The following is an 18,498-nucleotide window of genomic DNA, read 5'->3' on the forward strand; positions in this document are numbered from 1 at the left end:
TACTCAAGCTATCAAGCACATAGAGGCTGCATGATACGGACAAAATACTAGTACTATGATTATATTCCTACATATTGCAATAACAATCAATCAAATCTGTTTTTAAAAACTGATAAGAATTTACCTTCTAATTAGCAGTGAGTAGTTGGTGACCTGCATTCTGATACTGCTCCCTCTCACAGTGAGAAACAGAGCCTGACAGACAAACTGGCATACACTACTGTTCACAAGTTTGGACTCACTTAACAAATGTTTTTCAATAAAAACAGTGCCAACTGAAATGTTAACAAAACTCCAAAACAAAGTCATAATAACAACAACATATTAATGTGATAGTGACAAAATAAAAACTAATGTTATTAAATAATAAACTGTAATAAATGCAGAATGGTTACGCTGCTTAAATGGTTCCCACTTCTTGCTAGGCTGTTGCTAGGCAGTTACTATGGAATCTCAGGTGGTTGCTAAGGTGTTGCTAGGCAGTTGCTATGGTGTATGGGGTGTTTAGTTGTTTGTAGGGAGTTGCCAAGTGTTAGCTACGTGTTACAAACGAATGAGAGACTATGTGAGGAATAAGGGATGGGGGGAAAAAAAACAGCACAGAGTTTGGCTGTGGATTAGAGCTTGGAGACCTGCCCTGAGTTAGTACATGCATTTTGATGTCTATTGGGCAAAGGAAACAACAGGGTTGAGGTTTGGGTAAAAATGAATGGGACTCTACGGTAGGAACAAGGGATGACACATAGAAGAAAAATGACACACAGAATGAAAAACACTAACTCCTAACTTTAAAGAATTGTGCACATGCAATTAACCTTCAAAATAAGAATTAGATCACTTGAACACTAATCTGATCAATAATAACAGTGCTAATTCTTACACTGACTGGCCACTGGATTAGGTACATCTGCCTTGTATCTACACTCGCTGTCCATTTTATCAGTTTCACTTACCATATAGCTGCACTTGTAGTTAGAGACTAGTTTATCTGTTTGCATACGTTGTTAGGCCCCTTTTACACTGTTCTTCACTGGTCAGGACCCTCAATAGACCACCAAAGAGCATTATGTGGGTGGTGGGTCATTCTTAGTACTTACTGTCCACTCTATTTGACACAACTACCTTTTTGCTCCACTTTGTAGCAAAGTCGGAGACGATAGCTCATATACTGCCGTGCTGAGAATGATCCACCACCCAAACAGCAGCTACTCAATGGTGGTCCTGTGAGGTTATGAACACTGATGATCATGATAAAGGAAAGCTAACAAATTATATACAGACTGTAATGGTGTAACTACAAAGTTCACCTACATGGTAAATGGACCTAATAAAATGAACAATTGGTGTAGAAACAAAGTAGATGTATCTAATACAGTGAACAGTGAGAGTATATATCTTGCAATATAATAAAACACGGCTGAATCAATGGATCACATGGTTTAGTCAATATTGTTTGGATTGAAACTATTTACTTTTGTTGTATTACACGAATGTGTTGATTTACCAAAACACTAACAGACATGCTCATCCAGAACTGTGACTGGTCGCGATGCTCACAGGGTAAAGGCATTGTGATTGCTTATATGCCTTGTTTGCATATTGGGTTATCACTATAACAAAAGTCCGAAGTATGAGAACAACTAACAAATGATATATTGTGCAGCCCTACTTAACACTTCACCTAAAATCACCTCACTTCTTGTAACACATAACTACTGCCAAATAAATGTTCTTAGTATCGGATGAAGAAAAAGCCTCAGGCTGTTCTTAGGATTTGCATGGAGGGTATGGTGGCAGATGATGCTGCTTGGCTAATTAAGACCGACAAAGTCCAAAGGCTGCAGCTGCGGTTTCTCTCCAGCTCGTTCCAAGTCACACAGACATAAATTTGTCACTTACTGGAAGATCACAGGGCTGATAGGCTATGCTTGGTATGTGTTGCCTTCCCTCGTCATCAATGAAGTCGTTTGTTGTTGCATCTAAAGTCTCAAGCGGCACCAAAAGGCTTCTCCACGTTAGATAATGGGTCACAGTCAATAAAACCACCAGCTCGAGGATCACGCCACATTATGCAATACAACCTTATATTTCACACTAGGTCAGGTAATAAGGTTTTATATATGAAATAAAAACACAAGCTGCACCAAACATTTGAATGATTAACTGGTTCTTTTCTGTATAACATGAAAGAGTTCCACTATTATAACAAGTCATAGAAAACTTTTTTGGTCCTCTAAAGAACCCTTTTTTGCTAAGTGTGTAGTAAGAAAGGCACAATACTGCCTTATCTTTTCTGATCCTGAATCCATGAATGTCATCTGACCTGATACTACTTTCTTTAAAAACTACTGAGAACTTCACTTAAGAATGTGAGTTCTAAGTGCTTGTTTATACCTTACATTAACATATTTAATGTCAGGATTGGATCAGGGTCCCATAATATGGCTTGATTCTTTTTACGCTTTTAAGTAAAATCCGTCATCCTCAGCATGATCAAAAGATCTGATTTTACTTTCCCATGTAAAAAGGACATTAACACAAACAATTTCTGTTTTACTTCCATTACTTTTCCCCTGTTATAGATAAAGTTGACAAGTTTGGCTTGGAAAAGTTTGGCTTGGATGCGTCCATCAGCCCAGAGTGCTTTTGGTTGGTGTGGAAGCTCCAGGCTCACAATTTCTCCATCTTGTGTTCCCTTGTTGATCCCGTCACCTGCTACTCAGTGCTCAGCAGAGCATTTTCATTCAGGTAATTGCATGCAAATACAGAAAACACAATCCATTCACACTTCCGTTGAATGAAGATCTGGTAATTTGGAGAGCTCTCTGGTGGAAGAACATTGTAGTTGGTTGTGCTTTGGCTACTTTCCTCAAGTGGATAAATCTGATGAATGTCAGCTTGTTGAAAGAGTATACAAAGAAAGCTCAGTCAAAACGCAGTGAAGGATGTGCCTTCCAAGAATTTTGCATTTAAGACCTAAGAATCAAGCTGGACCTTCTGGGTCATAGGATGTGGTCTGAAAAACCATTAAAACTGTTAAGTTCAATGTTCAGTCCATAAATATCTGGACTTTGGCAAAATTATTATTTTAGCTGTATGCCACAACATATTGGAGTTGAAATAATGAATATGAGCTCAAAGTGCAGATTCTCAGCTTTAATTTAAGGGGATTTTCATCCAACTTGGGTGAAAGGTATAGGAACTACAATCGTTTTCATACACAGCCTCCTATTTTTATGGGCTTAAAAATAATTGGACAAACTAACAATTATATATTAAATTGTAATTTTTAATACTTGGTTGCAAATTCTTTGCAGTCAACAACCACATAGAGTGTAGAACCTATAGCAACACCAAACACTGGCTTTGTTCCCTGCTCTGCCAGATTTTTTTTTTTTTTTGCTTTAAAAACGAGGAACCAGCTCCACTGGCAGCCATACATGCCCGTGCCATAACACTAACTCCACCATGCTTAACAAATGAGGTGGTAAGTTTTGACTCATGAGCAATTCTACCCTTCTTGAAACTTCTCTTCCCATCATTCTAAATGTTGTGCCAGAACTCCTTAGCAAACTCTAATCTAGTCTTCGTGCTTTTGAGGTTTACAGATGGCTTACATCTTGTGGTAAACTCTCTGTATTTACTCTAGTAAAATTTTCTGTTGACTGTTGACATTGACACAGATATGCCTACCTCCTGTAAGGTTTTCTTGATCTGGCCAACTATCGTAAAGGGTTTTTTCCTTCATCAGGGAAAGACCTTGCTATCCATCACAGTTGTTTTTCCCTATCTAGTCTTTTGATTTTTCAGCCTAATGATGGCTTGTTATGCTGTCAGTGACAGCTCTTTGGACTAAATATTGGGAGTTAACAGCAAACCCAATCCAATTTGGATGTAAATCCTCTGAAAGTAAAGTTGAAAGTAAATTTTCATTTCAACTCCAATATGTTGTGGTATACAGCTAAAACAGCAACAGCTTTGTTGATGTCAAAACATTGATGTAATTGACTGTACATTCATGAAACAAGATTTTATTGCAAAAAAATTGTGGACTGATTCTATTGGGTAATTTATAATGAAGAGGGCAGGGGAGTTTTCAAATGACAAAAAATGAAATAAATAATAATAAAAAAGAAATTACAAGGTTTTTGCAGGATAGTGACATCATGAACATTTACAAAAAAAACTAGAAATCTCTTTCAGTGCAGACTGTATGATACAATGATACAAACTCAGATTTCACAGTACAGCAGGCAACAAGGACTGTAAAATCAAAGCATTAAAAAAAAAAAACTCATGTCATGTTCGTCCGTCTGATACACATCAGGGCCTTGTGGAGGCAGTGTGCGAGTGTAACGAGGCAGAACGTTAATATGATGGAATCCAGATGCAGGACAGACGAAAACCCCAGCCACGGCCCTCGCACCAAATATGGCCTCCCAACATACACACAGCTATATGAAACACGTCTGTCTCCCAGCCTCAAAGCCAGGCCCACAGACGGCTCTTATTAAAAAACAAAACTTGTTATGATGCCATTGTTCCCTTCTGATAAGTGCAAAACAAACAGAAACTGGCTCATGTGTGGCAGGGACGGAAAGAGGTGGGGGAAAGCAAGAGATTTTCCAAAAGCAGTGTTATTTTTTCCTCCACTCTCATTACCAACAACATAGCATAACAAAGCTAACAACATAGGAAATAGGTTAATATACAGCAAACTATAAAGCATTAAAGCAAAGATTCAGTCAAAAATTTAATTTAAACAATTTTCCTCTTATTCCAAACGTAATCAACGAGAACATGTTTTTGTATTATGAGCAACATATGGGGTGAACATATACTGTTCAGGCCCGACATCTAGGTGTCAGTTATTCATCATGCTGTACTAAAGCCATGGTTCTCATGTTCTACATGCTTCTACAACAACCTCAAAAAGACCCACTTAAGTGATTTCTGACTATGTATAAAGATAATTGGGGGGCCATAAGATTCCTTTAGTTGTTAACTACACTAACCCTGCAGCTGCAAAACTATGCGTCAAAAAACAAATGTTAAGAAAATAAAGGGCAAAAAATCTGGCAGAGAATCAACAGCAGAGCCAAAGGTCTGCTCATATAGGAAAGCAGTCTGCTAATTTTACTTCCCACAACATACAGTGCATCCGTAAATTGTAGCCATGTGCACGCGAACGCTTCTAAGTTAAGCAATGTAGCTTTTCATGGTGGGCACATGCGGACAGCAGAGCAACAGCATGCATGAAGTTTAGTTTCACTTTGATTGTTATTGATGCTAGTGAATATAGAAACATGTAGGAAACAGTGGCTTTAGAAGACAGGATTTAGGGCATGATGACTGGTTGGTGGCTAATGTTCCACTAAATTAACAGTATGAACATTAAAAAGAAACAAGAGGTTTCTTTAACAAAATGTCAGCTGCTCCTGTTGCCTGTAGTTTGCTAGTTTCAATAGTTGTATATGTTGGTTCATGGCTCATCCAATCAGAGTAATTAGAGCAATACTATAATGTTAGTCATTACAATACCAAACACAAAAAACATCAGTAAGCATGCTTCACAAAATCAGGAGCAGCAGTTTGTTCATCAAGCTCTTATAAAATGGCACAAATGGCTTCAACATCTTGACAAGACCACAAATTCAATTAAAGAAAATTACAAAATTGGAGATCGTTTTGAGGACGAAAGGGAAAGTGGTTTTCACAAGCTGATTTTCCTCTTTGCACTATAATCTCCATTCGAGAATACTGAGAGAGAAGAGGTAAGCAGGAATGCTTTTATCATAAGTGACAAAATTGCCCATCCCCTCCGCGCCTGGCGCAGCGAGTGAAAAGAAGCTTCATAACCGTATCTGAATTGCGAACCATGGAAATGTGGCACATTATGTTTTCAGGATGCAAGACACACAGGAGAGCGAGATGCACCAAGCAGCACTTGATCCTATGCTTGTCTCCCGTGATTTGCCTTGTAACAATGTTTACGGTGCATTGTTCCACACTCAGCAGATGGAACCCGTAATTACTTCAATTACATGGCAGATCGTGAAAGCTCCTCTTAAGAGCAATTCAACCTGTTCAGCCTCAATCATGGAACAAATGACTCTGAAACCAAGCTGGGCGACTGGGGAGTGAAGAAGGCTGTTAAGGCCTTCATGGAACATAGGCACCAATACAGATATTGTCTGTTTTTGTTGATGGAGTGGCTTAATGGCACGTAATTCAGGTAAATGACAAATCACAGACACCCATTAAAATGCTGTAATTACCCATATTCTCATGGCTACAGTGTGAAATAAGCACTGCTTATTACGAGAATGACTTTAATATAATATCTCCCACTGAATTATATCATGTTGCATCAAAAATTGTAGGTCAAATATTCTAACATGTATCATGTTTATGTTACATGATTATTTGCTAAATATGCTATAAAGCCTACACATACGGAGCATTGACTTGTCACAAAAAGTAAAATATTTAGACAGTCCTTCCAATTTGAAAACTCAGCTACTTTAAGGCGCACTAACTGCTCATACAGGCATTTGGTTGCACCTATACAGCATGTATAAACCCAATAAAAAAGCAGTCAGTAGAACAGAGCACCTGGGTCACCACACCCCATGCCAAGCACTGGCTAGAGTGGTATGAAGCCCTCAACCACTAGGCTGTGGAGCAGTGGAACTCGGTTCTCTGGAATGATGCAGCTCCATCCAAGGGTGGAATGAGTTGGAGCGGCATTCGTGATCATTTGTGAACAGCTGGTGACCTCACTAACGGTCTTGTGGCTTTATTCAATCAAATCCACAAATCAATGTCGCAACATCTAGTACGAAACATTCCCAGAGGAGTTAAGGCTGTTACAGCAGCAAAGAGTGGATAAACAAAAAATAAACACAATTTCGACACCAAACATGCCTTGGCTGATTGACTGCCTTTGGGGTACTCATGTAAATTAGATTTTTTGCCAAAATATTCCTTTAAGGTCTTCATCCCATTACTTTTGCTCAGTGATCAAACCATGAAAGAAACCAATGCAGTAAATGCAATATGCCGAAAGCACGCACACACTGAGCCATATACACTCTTCTAAGGCGTAAACAAGATTCAGCCCCCCATTGTGCAATGTTGGACAAAGGCAGATGTGCTTTCTGAAGCTAACTGTCTCCACACAGACGTGAAAAAAAGCAGGCGCGGCAGACGGCCCCCTTGAAGAGCCGCCCAGATCGTTCAAAAGCGTTAGTTCTGGGCTTCCTTTGATTTGCGACTGGCCTCCTTGCCTCGGTGGCCCTGGCTGAGCGGAAAATGGAAGGTAGAAAATGAAAAGAAGCGGGAGAGAAATGAAAGGAGCTCCATCTCCACTCATGAGGCGCATCTCCGACACATCTCAGGACATCTACAACGAAAAAAAAAAAAAAAAACCCTGCACAGACACCATTCTTTCATTCTGACAGGTATACAAAATCCACCCCCAGAGCACGCAGATGACCGAGCATGTAATAACACCTTGCGTATTATTTAACAGGACTTTCTATCATTGTGGCATGTTATTATCTGTGGGGTGGAGAGGGGACCGAAAGAGAGAGAGAGAGATGGGCATTGTATTGGCCTATATTCAACGAAAGCAGTGGAGGGTAATAGTGAAATACGGTGGTGGGAACAGATAGTGGGATGATGAACAGGTCCTAGATCAGTCAAGAGGACAAATCTACCTCTCAGGGTTACACACTATTAGAGCTTGTAGGAGATCCATCTACGCTGGTAATGGAGTTGAAAGGTTGTGTTCTCTAACCCTAGATCTGTAGATCACAGACGCCTGCATCAGCAACGAGAAAATAAACCTGGCTGAGAACCATTGCGCACCATCCTGCGGTGTGCAGCACAACGTACACAGAGTTCTACAAAGGAGAACTTATCTACCATCTCAGTGTTACAAAGTCAGTTACCACAGACAATGAGTTCCCAATTCAAAGAAAAAACAGAAAACAACACACTTAACACACACTTGTCATAGAAGCCAATGCTACAACAACCACCCACTTGCTCTTACTGGCTCTTGGCTTCAAATACGTTTTGTTCATGAACAAGTACTTGAATGCTCACTCTCAAAATCACTCTAAAAACAATAATATTTGCATTTCATAATTAACAATACATTTTAAGTATGATTGCACATTTTTTTATCAATATATTCCAGTTTTCAACATATTCCAGATTTGCAACAAACACACACACATTTTCTAAGCCGCTTCTCCCTCAGGGAGAAACCCTGGACAGGTCACCAGTCCATTGCAGGGCAGACAGACAGACATGCACATTCACACTCAGACCCAGGGGCAATTTAGCATGTCCAATTGGCCTGAGTGCAAGTCTTTGGACTGTGGGAGGAAACCAGAGAACCCGGAGGAAACCCATGCAGACACGGGGAGAACATGCAAACTCCACACAGAAAGGACCCTGGTCACCGGGGAATTGAACACAGGCCCTTGCTGTGAGGCGACAGTGCTACCCACCGCGCCACCGTGTCGCCCCAACAGTTACACATTTATACATCCTGTTTGCGACGGACGTCCCAAAGACGCAGAGAGACAGATGCTATATTGTTATGTCACATGAGGAGACAGATGAGTATTTACTGTTTTCATGATCAATTTAGCCAATTTACTGAATGGAAAGCCAAGTTCATTTTGCCAACTAACAAAGTGGTTCCAGTTCAGCCAGCAAACATAAATCAGTGGGTTTTTTTTATGACTGCCTTTGGGGTACTCATGTAATTTAGTTTTTTTTTACTAAATTAGTACAGGTTTACATCAAGTCATGTCTTATAGGAACCATCTAAATCAATTAGCTCCACGAAGGTTAAACGAGTGTGCGAGAATGCACTACTCAAATGCATGAGAATGTCATTCAACAGTCCAAACTATAGCCAAAAAATCCAAACGTACTTGGTCCTGTCAATTTGTTTAAATACTGTTTGCCATTTTCCTATGTCTCCCTAGCTTATCTTGTTTAAGTCTTTTTAAGAAAAGGGGTGACACTGCAAAATCACTGTGTGGAGTGAGGCCGAGTTCAGCCATTAGCCAACGCTACCTGGGTTTAAGATGATTTTTATAGCACCCCCATCGTCAAGTACTTGCCATATTTCCTGGTTATGATTACATGTTTTGTTTAAAACAGCTATAAATAAGCCACGTGAGAACAAAGCAAAACAAAAAACAAATACTCAACTATTCAAAATAAACACTAGTTTTCTGAGTAAAAACGTTTATCTGTTCTTTTACTAACCATGGGGAAACAAGTTAAAATAATTATCTAAAGTTATCATATGCTACCGATACGACAGATTAGTTTGAAAAATCCTTGAGTACTCTTATTCAAATAGCACAATCCCAATAGGTCACAATAGGTCTCTAAATACTTGCTTGTGTGGTTTCATGAAATACTGTTATTTATAAAAACAGATAATCAAACTTTAGATTTCAAGATGGCTGATTTGAGCAAAGACATTTTTGTCCACTTTCATAGATAAATATTCATCTGGCTTCATTAGTTGTACCATATTCAGTTGCATCCTCAGTCCACAGCACAATGAGTAGAGAGTAGGCAAAAGTAATTGCTGCACTGTGCTTTACCTTATTGCTCCTGTGGAGCTTCTGCTTCACATCCTCACACCTTTCCACAAGCTGGGTGAGCTCTGACCGGGCAATGACCACATCTGCATCAGTCCCACAGCTCAGCAGTGATCTGAGGACAAACGACTTTTCTTTAGCTTCTCAATTACAGTAATTAGTAATACTGGATAAATAACAAAGCAAGAAGAAGAAAGCAGGTTCTAAGTACCAGACATCACAAGATTTCAAATAGAATTCCCTGCAAAATGACTCAATAGATCATGAAATCTCAAATTTCCCCATGATTTTTTCATGGTTCAGAGAAAAAAAAAAAATACTGAATACATAAATGCAACATTGTCTGCAACTGCAAACTACTTATAAGGCCATTATAATCTAAAACTATGGTTTAATAAGTTGTCATGTCATATATTGATGTTTTGTAGCACATCAATGTATCCCTCAGTCTCGTTTGAAACAGTTTTCATACTTTTCATCAATGCATTTTACTACAATACCCAGAATGCATTACACAAATACTTCATGCAACTACAGGGAATCCCTGTGATGCCAGCCACTGAACTACATACTAATAAATACAACCAAGCTACCATTAGTAAAACACCTTGGCTGTTGAACAAAACTGCAGTCAGATATTTGCCATCCTCACAGTAACATTAGCCATCTGGCTTCATTCTGTATTCACCAGCTGATGAAAAGAAAAACAACACCACCAACAACAACAACAAGCCTGCCTCCAAACATTGGCTCCAAAGCAGTTTAAATTTTTTCGAGCATTCCTCCCACCTTCAAGGTACATCAGTAGATCAGGGTATTCCTAATATTTAAACCCGAACATTTTATTCTGACTGTTTGGCACCACTGTAGGAAACAAGTAAACATGTTTACAACAGATGTAGCAATGGCTAAATGTTTCATTTTCACCCGAGTGTCCTTTACCAATAGCAGAATATAGCTAATAACCCATTTTTACATCAGAAAATATTCAGAAATTTTTATTTGTGCCAAAGAAATGAGAGCATACGCTACTGAATATTATTGTAATTCATTAGAATTCAAGTTACATTCCAAAATTGATGCACTCAAATAGCCACCTTCACAATGATGCTCTTTACACCCCTAGCAATACTAATATCATTTGCACCAGAGTTCATGAAGACTCCTTCTACTCTATAGGTCGCTTAACAGTCGAAGTGGAATTTGTCCTAGTAGACTGATAAAGACAGCGGAGCAGTCGAGTGACAGGAGAGTGGGATGTTGAACGTATCAAAAGACAGCCCTGGAAAATCAAGGCGGTGTCATCTCCTCATTCTCTTTTTCCGAGAGGCCAGTCCATTTCTCAGGCGCCGTGCCCGTTTCTGCTGATCGTCGAGCCGTCAGCAGGGAGTAAAGACGCGAATGCGCTTTTGCGGGGTATAAGCAAATGAAATTATGTGGGAGCAAAGTGCCATAATCCCGGTCATTATTGGATCAGAGGCCCCAATAACAGGCACTTAGAGGCGGCAAGCTGAGCGGATTAACTGCACCGTATCGTTTCAGCCCACATCACACACATCCAGCAAGAGTTCAGTGTCCCTAACACTACCCAGAGGGGTTAAGAAAAGTGCCCGCCTTTACCTGATCTCAAAACTGTTTTTGCATTTTTTTTTAATTGGTAAGAGGGATTTGGGTAGTTAGAGCTGATCTAAGATCAGTAAAAGAAGAAACAAAGCCTGCTCAGTCTTTAAAGGGCCTGTGTAGTCTCATGCCTCTGGCGGCTGTCAGTACAACTCCTGCTAAAGAGCTGACAAAGAGCAGGTGCAGAGGCTGCTGTGAGCAAGAGGAAGCTAAGGTGACGGTAAAGACACGAGGGAAAAATACTGACGACATTCGACAGAGTGCTGAATACTGAAAAACCGGTCATGTTGTTAAAGGGCCCATATCATGCAAGATTTTCTTGCATTTCCGCACTACATGAACATAGTTTCAAAACATGCCGTTCATTCCCCAATCCAAACAGTCCATGTACAGAAAGTGAGCTGCAAAAACAGCTCATTTTGAATTCCATATGGTTATGATGTCAAAACGATAAACATATTTACATCTGACCACCAATTCAACAGACTTGCTAGCCCATTTGCATTGAAGTGACAAGTAGTTACTGGAGACAGTCTGCAGTTATTTAAGTTGAAGATGTGAGAAAAAATGATTAAATGTTGTGCTGTTCCTGGCTGGTGGGAAGCAAAAATATCACTGGAACCTTTCAAATAATCCAGATATCCAAGAAGAATGGCTAAAATTTAATTTCTTCTAAACTCTTCAAGAATTTGCAGTGTTATGTTAGCACCATGCTAAAGGCAATCTGCATTCACTTCATCACACTAGGTTATTTGCTATTTGATTCAGAGACAAAAAATAATTTTGACTGTGTTTTACGTAAAATCCAACAGATGTGAACTTCGGGTGAAATAAATATTAAATATAAGACACATGCAAATTATGAGAGTCTAGTATGAAAGTATAAAAGTCTGTTTTTTGCCACTTGGACCAAAACGTTCCTTTAAATTTTATCCTTGTTTACTTCAAAGACATATATGAACTTGCTTTTTGGCTCCTGTGGTAACTTGCCTGCAGGAGATATATAAAAAGAGCCATTTGCATTCAAGTCACTGTACTGCACAAGCAATGCCATTTGGTAAGCATACCTTAATCTCTGTGTTAGAGGATCAAGAGATTTCTCCACATCCTGACTGCAGCAGAGCTGCGAGCTCAAGCCCTCAGACAGCAAAATCACCTGCAAAACAGACAGCATGCATTCTGAATACATAAAGATGGCTCAGAGCAGCGTGGAACACAACACAAAGTACTGCGAAAGGTGCTGAACTGTTCTGTTGTATGTCTTTACTGAGTGTTGTTTATGCCTTGCCAGTTCTGTCTATTATATTGCAACAATGTAAACAATAGAACAAATGTTTTTTTCCTTGTCAATAGAACAAATGTCTTTCCTTTGATTGTCAACAGCACAATTGTTTTTTCTTTGTTTGTTCAATTGGTTAAATTACAATGATCCTCCCCTCACTCTGATTGTGGTTGATCAGCCAAGATATGTTTGGATTGCTTTAGTTGTGCACTGGAATTGGAAGACTTATAGAGCTAACACATAATGGAAGCTTATACCCCACCAACTAGCACTGCCAATTCAAAACAGGCTACCCAAAATCATGTCGTTATTCAGACATCTCAAATTGACCTTGTTACATGGTTTGACAATATATGACAAAATGGCCACAAAGCAATGTAGCACACCTGTCTCTCCAGCTGCATCACTTGAGCTTTCAGTAGATTGACTCTCCTCTCCTCAAACCTCTCCTCCTTTGCCTCCTCTAGGATCTGCACATACTGGCACCTGAATGGCAGGCCAAAGAAGGGTGACATAAGGAAATAATAATAAAAAATAAATAATCACCATCTTGGGGATCATTTTGAAATTGAACTGACTGTTTTTAAAGAAAGTGAGAGTGAAGTGCCATCTGTTACCTTAGCTCTTCATAGTGCATCTTCAGCTTGGTATGTTCCCTTTCTAGTTTCTGCAATAAAGGTTAAGTTCATGGAGAAATGAACCACAAAGCTAAGGCAAACAAAAACATTATAAAGAATAAGAAAGTTAGTGCCAAAGGAACGTGCCAAACATCACTAGTAGTGTTTCACATTGTATAGACAAAAGTCACTTTTCTATATGAGACATGCACCGACTTTACTACTCATTTTTGTACTGCACATTATATTTTTATTGTTATTTTTTGTTTTTTTATTATTAATATTTACTTCTTCAATTTATGGATCTGTAAACAGGGTACACCAATACTTTTGCTCTTGTTTTGTTCTTTACCCTACTTTGCACTCCTGCAATAGAAGACTTTCCCTCTCAGATTAATAAAATGATCTATCTGTCTGTCTGTCTGTCTGTCTGTCTGTCCTTTATGGAAAACAATTCAATACTCTCATTTTCAATAAGCATAGCACTCATTAGCATGTCTAGAACAGAAAAGTGAAGAGATTCATTGAGTAGCATAGTTGACTTTATGCTTCTAGAAACACCAGAAAGTATAACCCATTTCTGTGTTTTAAACACAATGTGACGAACGTTAGATGTACTGTATGTCCTTGTCCCACTCTCAATTCCACTGGTTTTTCAAAATTCCATCATGATTTAACTTTTATAATATAAACAATTATTCAGTGATTAAAACAGAAAACTGGTGGTGACAGGAACCACAATGTCTATGATGTAAATATATCCATTTTATTTATCCAAAATGACCAGTAAACATCCATGTTGATCTGTAAAAAAACTGTGCTATTTTGCCTTACAATGCACCGACCACCACCCCAAAAAACCCATATTCATGCTTACCACTATTTTAATATTACTAACATTACATATAAAAATGGGTTCATTGGCCATTTTGGATAATAAATAAAGTAGTTATATTTGTGTCACAGACATCATGAACTCATGTTCCCATCATCACCACTGTGATGTAATCATTGTTTCACTACAGTGAACCATTTCACATCAAACCACTCTGAACGCTTAAACGATTCAGAAATTTCAAAATATTGGTGGAATTCTCCTTAAATCAGCCTTCAGGACATGTAGAATAACGCCATGTGTAAACTATTTCTTCAAATTATTTAATTATTCAATTATTTAACCTGTTTTCATTTTAGTATTGATTAAAAGACTGAATTCTAAAATGAGAGCTCTTGGTTAAGCTGTAACAAACTGCCACATTGAAATTCTACATTACTACAGTTTGGGTAGTTAGCATTTTAAAACTACAACTGGTGCTGCAATAAAATGGGATTCCCCTGCTCTACACTTTGTAATCTTACTTGAACAAGTTTAATAAATGTGCCTTCATGTTATTTTTTGAGCTCTTGCTAACTCACGGCACCTCCACAGTGACTCTGCTCGGAGAGCTGCTCCTATTGTTCTCCTCAGCGCCTGTGTGAAGAGAACATCTCTCCAGATCACTGCTGATTGATGAGCTTCTGTCCAGCAACACCTTCGCCCTGTTGAGCCCCATCTGGGGAAAAGTAAAGAGAATAAGACTTAAGAGGGGGATGACGGATGAATCTAGAAACGTGTCTTTTCAGAGGATTTGCCGTTATTAAATAGAAGTCCCTTCAAATAGGTTTCTTCAACCAGTAGAAGTGACAGGGTTTGATTAATCAACACCAGTGCTGCACAACGTAGACAAAATACCAAACTGCAATAAAATTGCAACATATTACACTTGCAACATGACTCAAATTGAATGCCTTGACCGGGGCTCGACCAATATACTGCTTGACAGTGATATTGATATAGACTTATCAGTATCAGTGAAAATAAATCACCAATAATTAGCAGGATGATGTATTGTACTTATACTGGTTGCTGGTGGCTTATACGTGAAATATCATTATTTACAAGGAATTGTGGGCCAGTGCCGATATACAATATTTATCATGTACATATCTGCCATTGGCAATGCTGATTGGAACTAAATCAACCTTGACTACAGAGATATATAACTTATCTGTATGTGTAGAATTTTTCGACCACTCTTTCTTTAAAACTAGGACCAGCAGGCCAGTCTTGTGTCTGCAGCACTGACCTTTATTTCTTGTTTGTGCGCAGGGTTCATAGAAGGCAAGCTGACCCACTCGATGTAGAAAATGGCCCTGTTTATATAGGCTGGCAGGGCACATTGTTGCCTGGACCATTGCCAAATTAGGTACACAAGCAACAGCTGTTCTTATCCTATACATAGACAGCCAGGAAAAACTGTTCACCATGTTCTCCCATTGTCCTCCCAAGCACAGCTCATATAAAGCATACACAGATCACACACACAAAACTGTACTTAAATATTACACAGAAAAAAATGTAACACAGCAGATACTTTAAAGGTTACAAATGCAGTAAAATGAGTAAAATGCAGACATTTTAGCCCAGTAGTCCAGCACTGCTCTTCCAGAGTACAATAAATACATCAAACATCAGTTTGAGATGTCTACTATCTGTCTGTTGCTGATCAATTTAATTATCTGTCAATACTGATATGATTCTGACATCACTGTACATCCCTATTGATACATTTTGGATTTATATGTAGATGCTCAGTCGGTTTTCAACGTTCAACTACATGACAATTAAATGCAACTGACCTCAATGATGCGTGTAAAAGACTCTATTAAATCTATCCCTAACCCTAACTCTAAACTCAAGGCAAAACCTACTCTCATTCCTAAACCTAATCTTAACTTTAATGTTGTTGAAAGTATGTTAATAATGTATCTGTAGATCATCTATGGGGGACCATCAAAATAAAGTTACATTTTTACTAAAGAATGTTTAAGATATGCGACAGTTGAGAATTATATCTGACATTTTACAGTTTGGGAAATGTAATCTTTGACCAGATAAAATTATATTAGCCAGTATGATTGTTTACTGAATTAAAAAACAGTTAAAAACAGTGAATATGGATGGATGGATGGATGGATGGATGGATGGATGGATGTTACTAATCCCAAGGGTAAATGTGGGTGCTACAGTAGCAAAGGAAACACAGCACATGATAAAAACACAAATTACACATATTGTACATATTTACACACAGTGAAAAATGCATCGGTGCACAGATGAGACAAAGTACAGAAGACCACATTCAGAAAGTGGAGAGACACTCATATTCAGTAACCTGTGGGGAAGTGTGGTACCGCATTAGTGTGAAAAACTTTGATGTCAGCTACAGAATTTTCATATTGGTTGGGCTCCTGTCTTGATTGGTCAGAATGTTCACAGCACACAATAAAAAAATGTAGTTACTGGATAGAGGGCTGTTTTGCATATTACAGCCTTCTGAGATCCCAGCGTTGCAGATGCCAACACTGTGATAATGGTTAACAAACTGTGCAGCCTTAATCAACACCTGCTTTCAGTGTAATTAACAGACTTGTGATTTGAGGTGATGTGTAAAAATCCAAAAATAATGAAGCGAAGCCTTTCGTTTTTCAGAACACTGCCCTGCATTTAATCCAGGTCTACCTTTTTCATATTAATAAACTCTGAGGGCATGTGCTTTGATAGGCAACAGCGAGCTTATCAAACCACAGGCTGCCAGCCACAGGCCTTCTGTTTGAACTGAGCACTGAACACAAAACGAAAGGGTGAAAAACTTCACACTTCTGCTTCACACTCGATATTGATTCTGAATACACAACATCAAAGCAAGAGCCATCTGGAACTGACCACTACTGCAAATGCCTCAACCCATCAATAAGCACAAAGAGGGTCAAATCTGCAGTGAAGGAAAAGAGAGAGGGAGACAGTGAGAGAAAAAGAGGAAGAGAGAGAGAAAGAGCCAGAGATGGACAGATAGGAAGTCAACAAACAGAGACACACAAAGAGGGGGAAAGAGAGAGAGAGAGAGAGAGAGAGAGAGAGAGAGAGAGAGAGAGAGAGAGAGAGAGAGAGAGAGAGAGAGAGAGAGAGAGAGAGAGAGAGAGAGAGAGAGAGAGAGAGAGAGAGAGAGAGAGAGAGAGATATTAATGATAATTTATGGACTGAACATCCTGTGATGACTTCAGCCTCTTTGACTTCAAGTTCCACTCTTCTCCACCCTCGACACCCCCCCGCCAACCCCTCTCCATCAGATTAAGAAACGATCAGGTCCTTCCACAGCTGAACCTCATTCAAGGCACATGCGGACAAAAGAAAAAAAGCGAGAGAGCAAACGTGAACATGTGAGCCCTACAAGTTTTTCTCCCCCCTTTTCTGCCAAATTCCCACTGAAGAGAAAAACAAGAAGAAGTAGAAATAGAAGGAAAAGACAGAGAATGTGTGTGAAGTGTGTGACGAATGCTTCTCGCCCTCACATCTGGCCGGGTTGGGGTGTGAGGTGTGGGAACAAGATGAAATGGCTTAAAGAAACAGTTTGGCAAAAATGTAAAGTTTCCCCCAAATTTAGTCCATCAGGCAAGACGTGTTTTGTGTGTGAAGTTTCTTTTCCTCTAGCTTCACATTGAAGCTACAAGGCTAATGTAACTAACAAATAATGGAAACTTACAGCCACCCTTTACCATCATATCAGCCAGATGTCTAAACTGTCGCATAGCTATCTCAAACTAACTGTGTTGAGCTGTTCACTAATATGAAACAGATTAACTAAATGTTTTTGACCCTGTATGGCAAACTTCTATCTACAACATGCTTTTCTTCATTTTTATAGATGACAGTATGATTGAGGTATGCAGTTTGTGTAATGCTAATTCGTGGCTTTATGCTTTCCTTCCTTGTTAACTACATTAGCCTTGTAGCTCCAGTGTAAAACTGAATTAACATAATTTAGACATATGTTTTGGCTGATCCCCCACATTTGTAAGGACAACTTCTATAAAATGTAGAGAAAATTGTGTAAATTTAGCTTTTGCCAAAGTATTCCATTCATCCACGCAGGGCTTTTGTGCTGGCAAGCAAGGCTGCAAAGGGCCTTCGGCAGCAGCTGCCTGAGAGTTAGGGGTCAACAACTGGTTTCCTGCCTCCGTGCTCTCCACACCTGACCGCCAGGGTACAGGGACAGAGTGGCTAAAAACTACAGCATGCAGTCGTATTTGCATACGGTGGAGACAATTGGGAGGGGGAGACTGAGGGAGCGCTGAAGCTGAGCGCTGATGCAAGGGCAGGCGCTTGTTTTCAGCGCTTACTCTTGAGTTCCCAGTGACTTTACTATCAGAATTCACAGCGTTTACTCTCCTTTTGAAGGGAAGACAACTTCAAACACTGTCTGTAGAAATAACTTGGTAATACAGGCATGAAAAAAATTGT

At 39.2% G+C, this 18,498-nt stretch overlaps 1 protein-coding gene across 1 annotated transcript in view; it reads right to left on the reverse strand.

Moving 5' to 3' along the window:
• LOC108423576 overlaps positions 1 to 18,498 on the reverse strand; it is an 84,034-nt gene that overhangs the window by 53,292 nt on the left and 12,244 nt on the right. The window contains exons 2-6 of the mRNA XM_017690973.2: positions 14,579 to 14,710; positions 13,158 to 13,207; positions 12,927 to 13,026; positions 12,326 to 12,414; positions 9,642 to 9,753 (exon numbers count right to left, since the gene is read on the reverse strand). Coding sequence (XP_017546462.1) covers positions 9,642 to 9,753; positions 12,326 to 12,414; positions 12,927 to 13,026; positions 13,158 to 13,207; positions 14,579 to 14,710 — 483 coding nt within the window. The remainder of the gene's footprint in view (positions 1 to 9,641; positions 9,754 to 12,325; positions 12,415 to 12,926; positions 13,027 to 13,157; positions 13,208 to 14,578; positions 14,711 to 18,498) is intronic.

The sequence above is a fragment of the Pygocentrus nattereri genome, chromosome 20 (assembly GCF_015220715.1).
Source record: "Pygocentrus nattereri isolate fPygNat1 chromosome 20, fPygNat1.pri, whole genome shotgun sequence".
Lineage (NCBI taxonomy): Eukaryota > Metazoa > Chordata > Actinopteri > Characiformes > Serrasalmidae > Pygocentrus > Pygocentrus nattereri.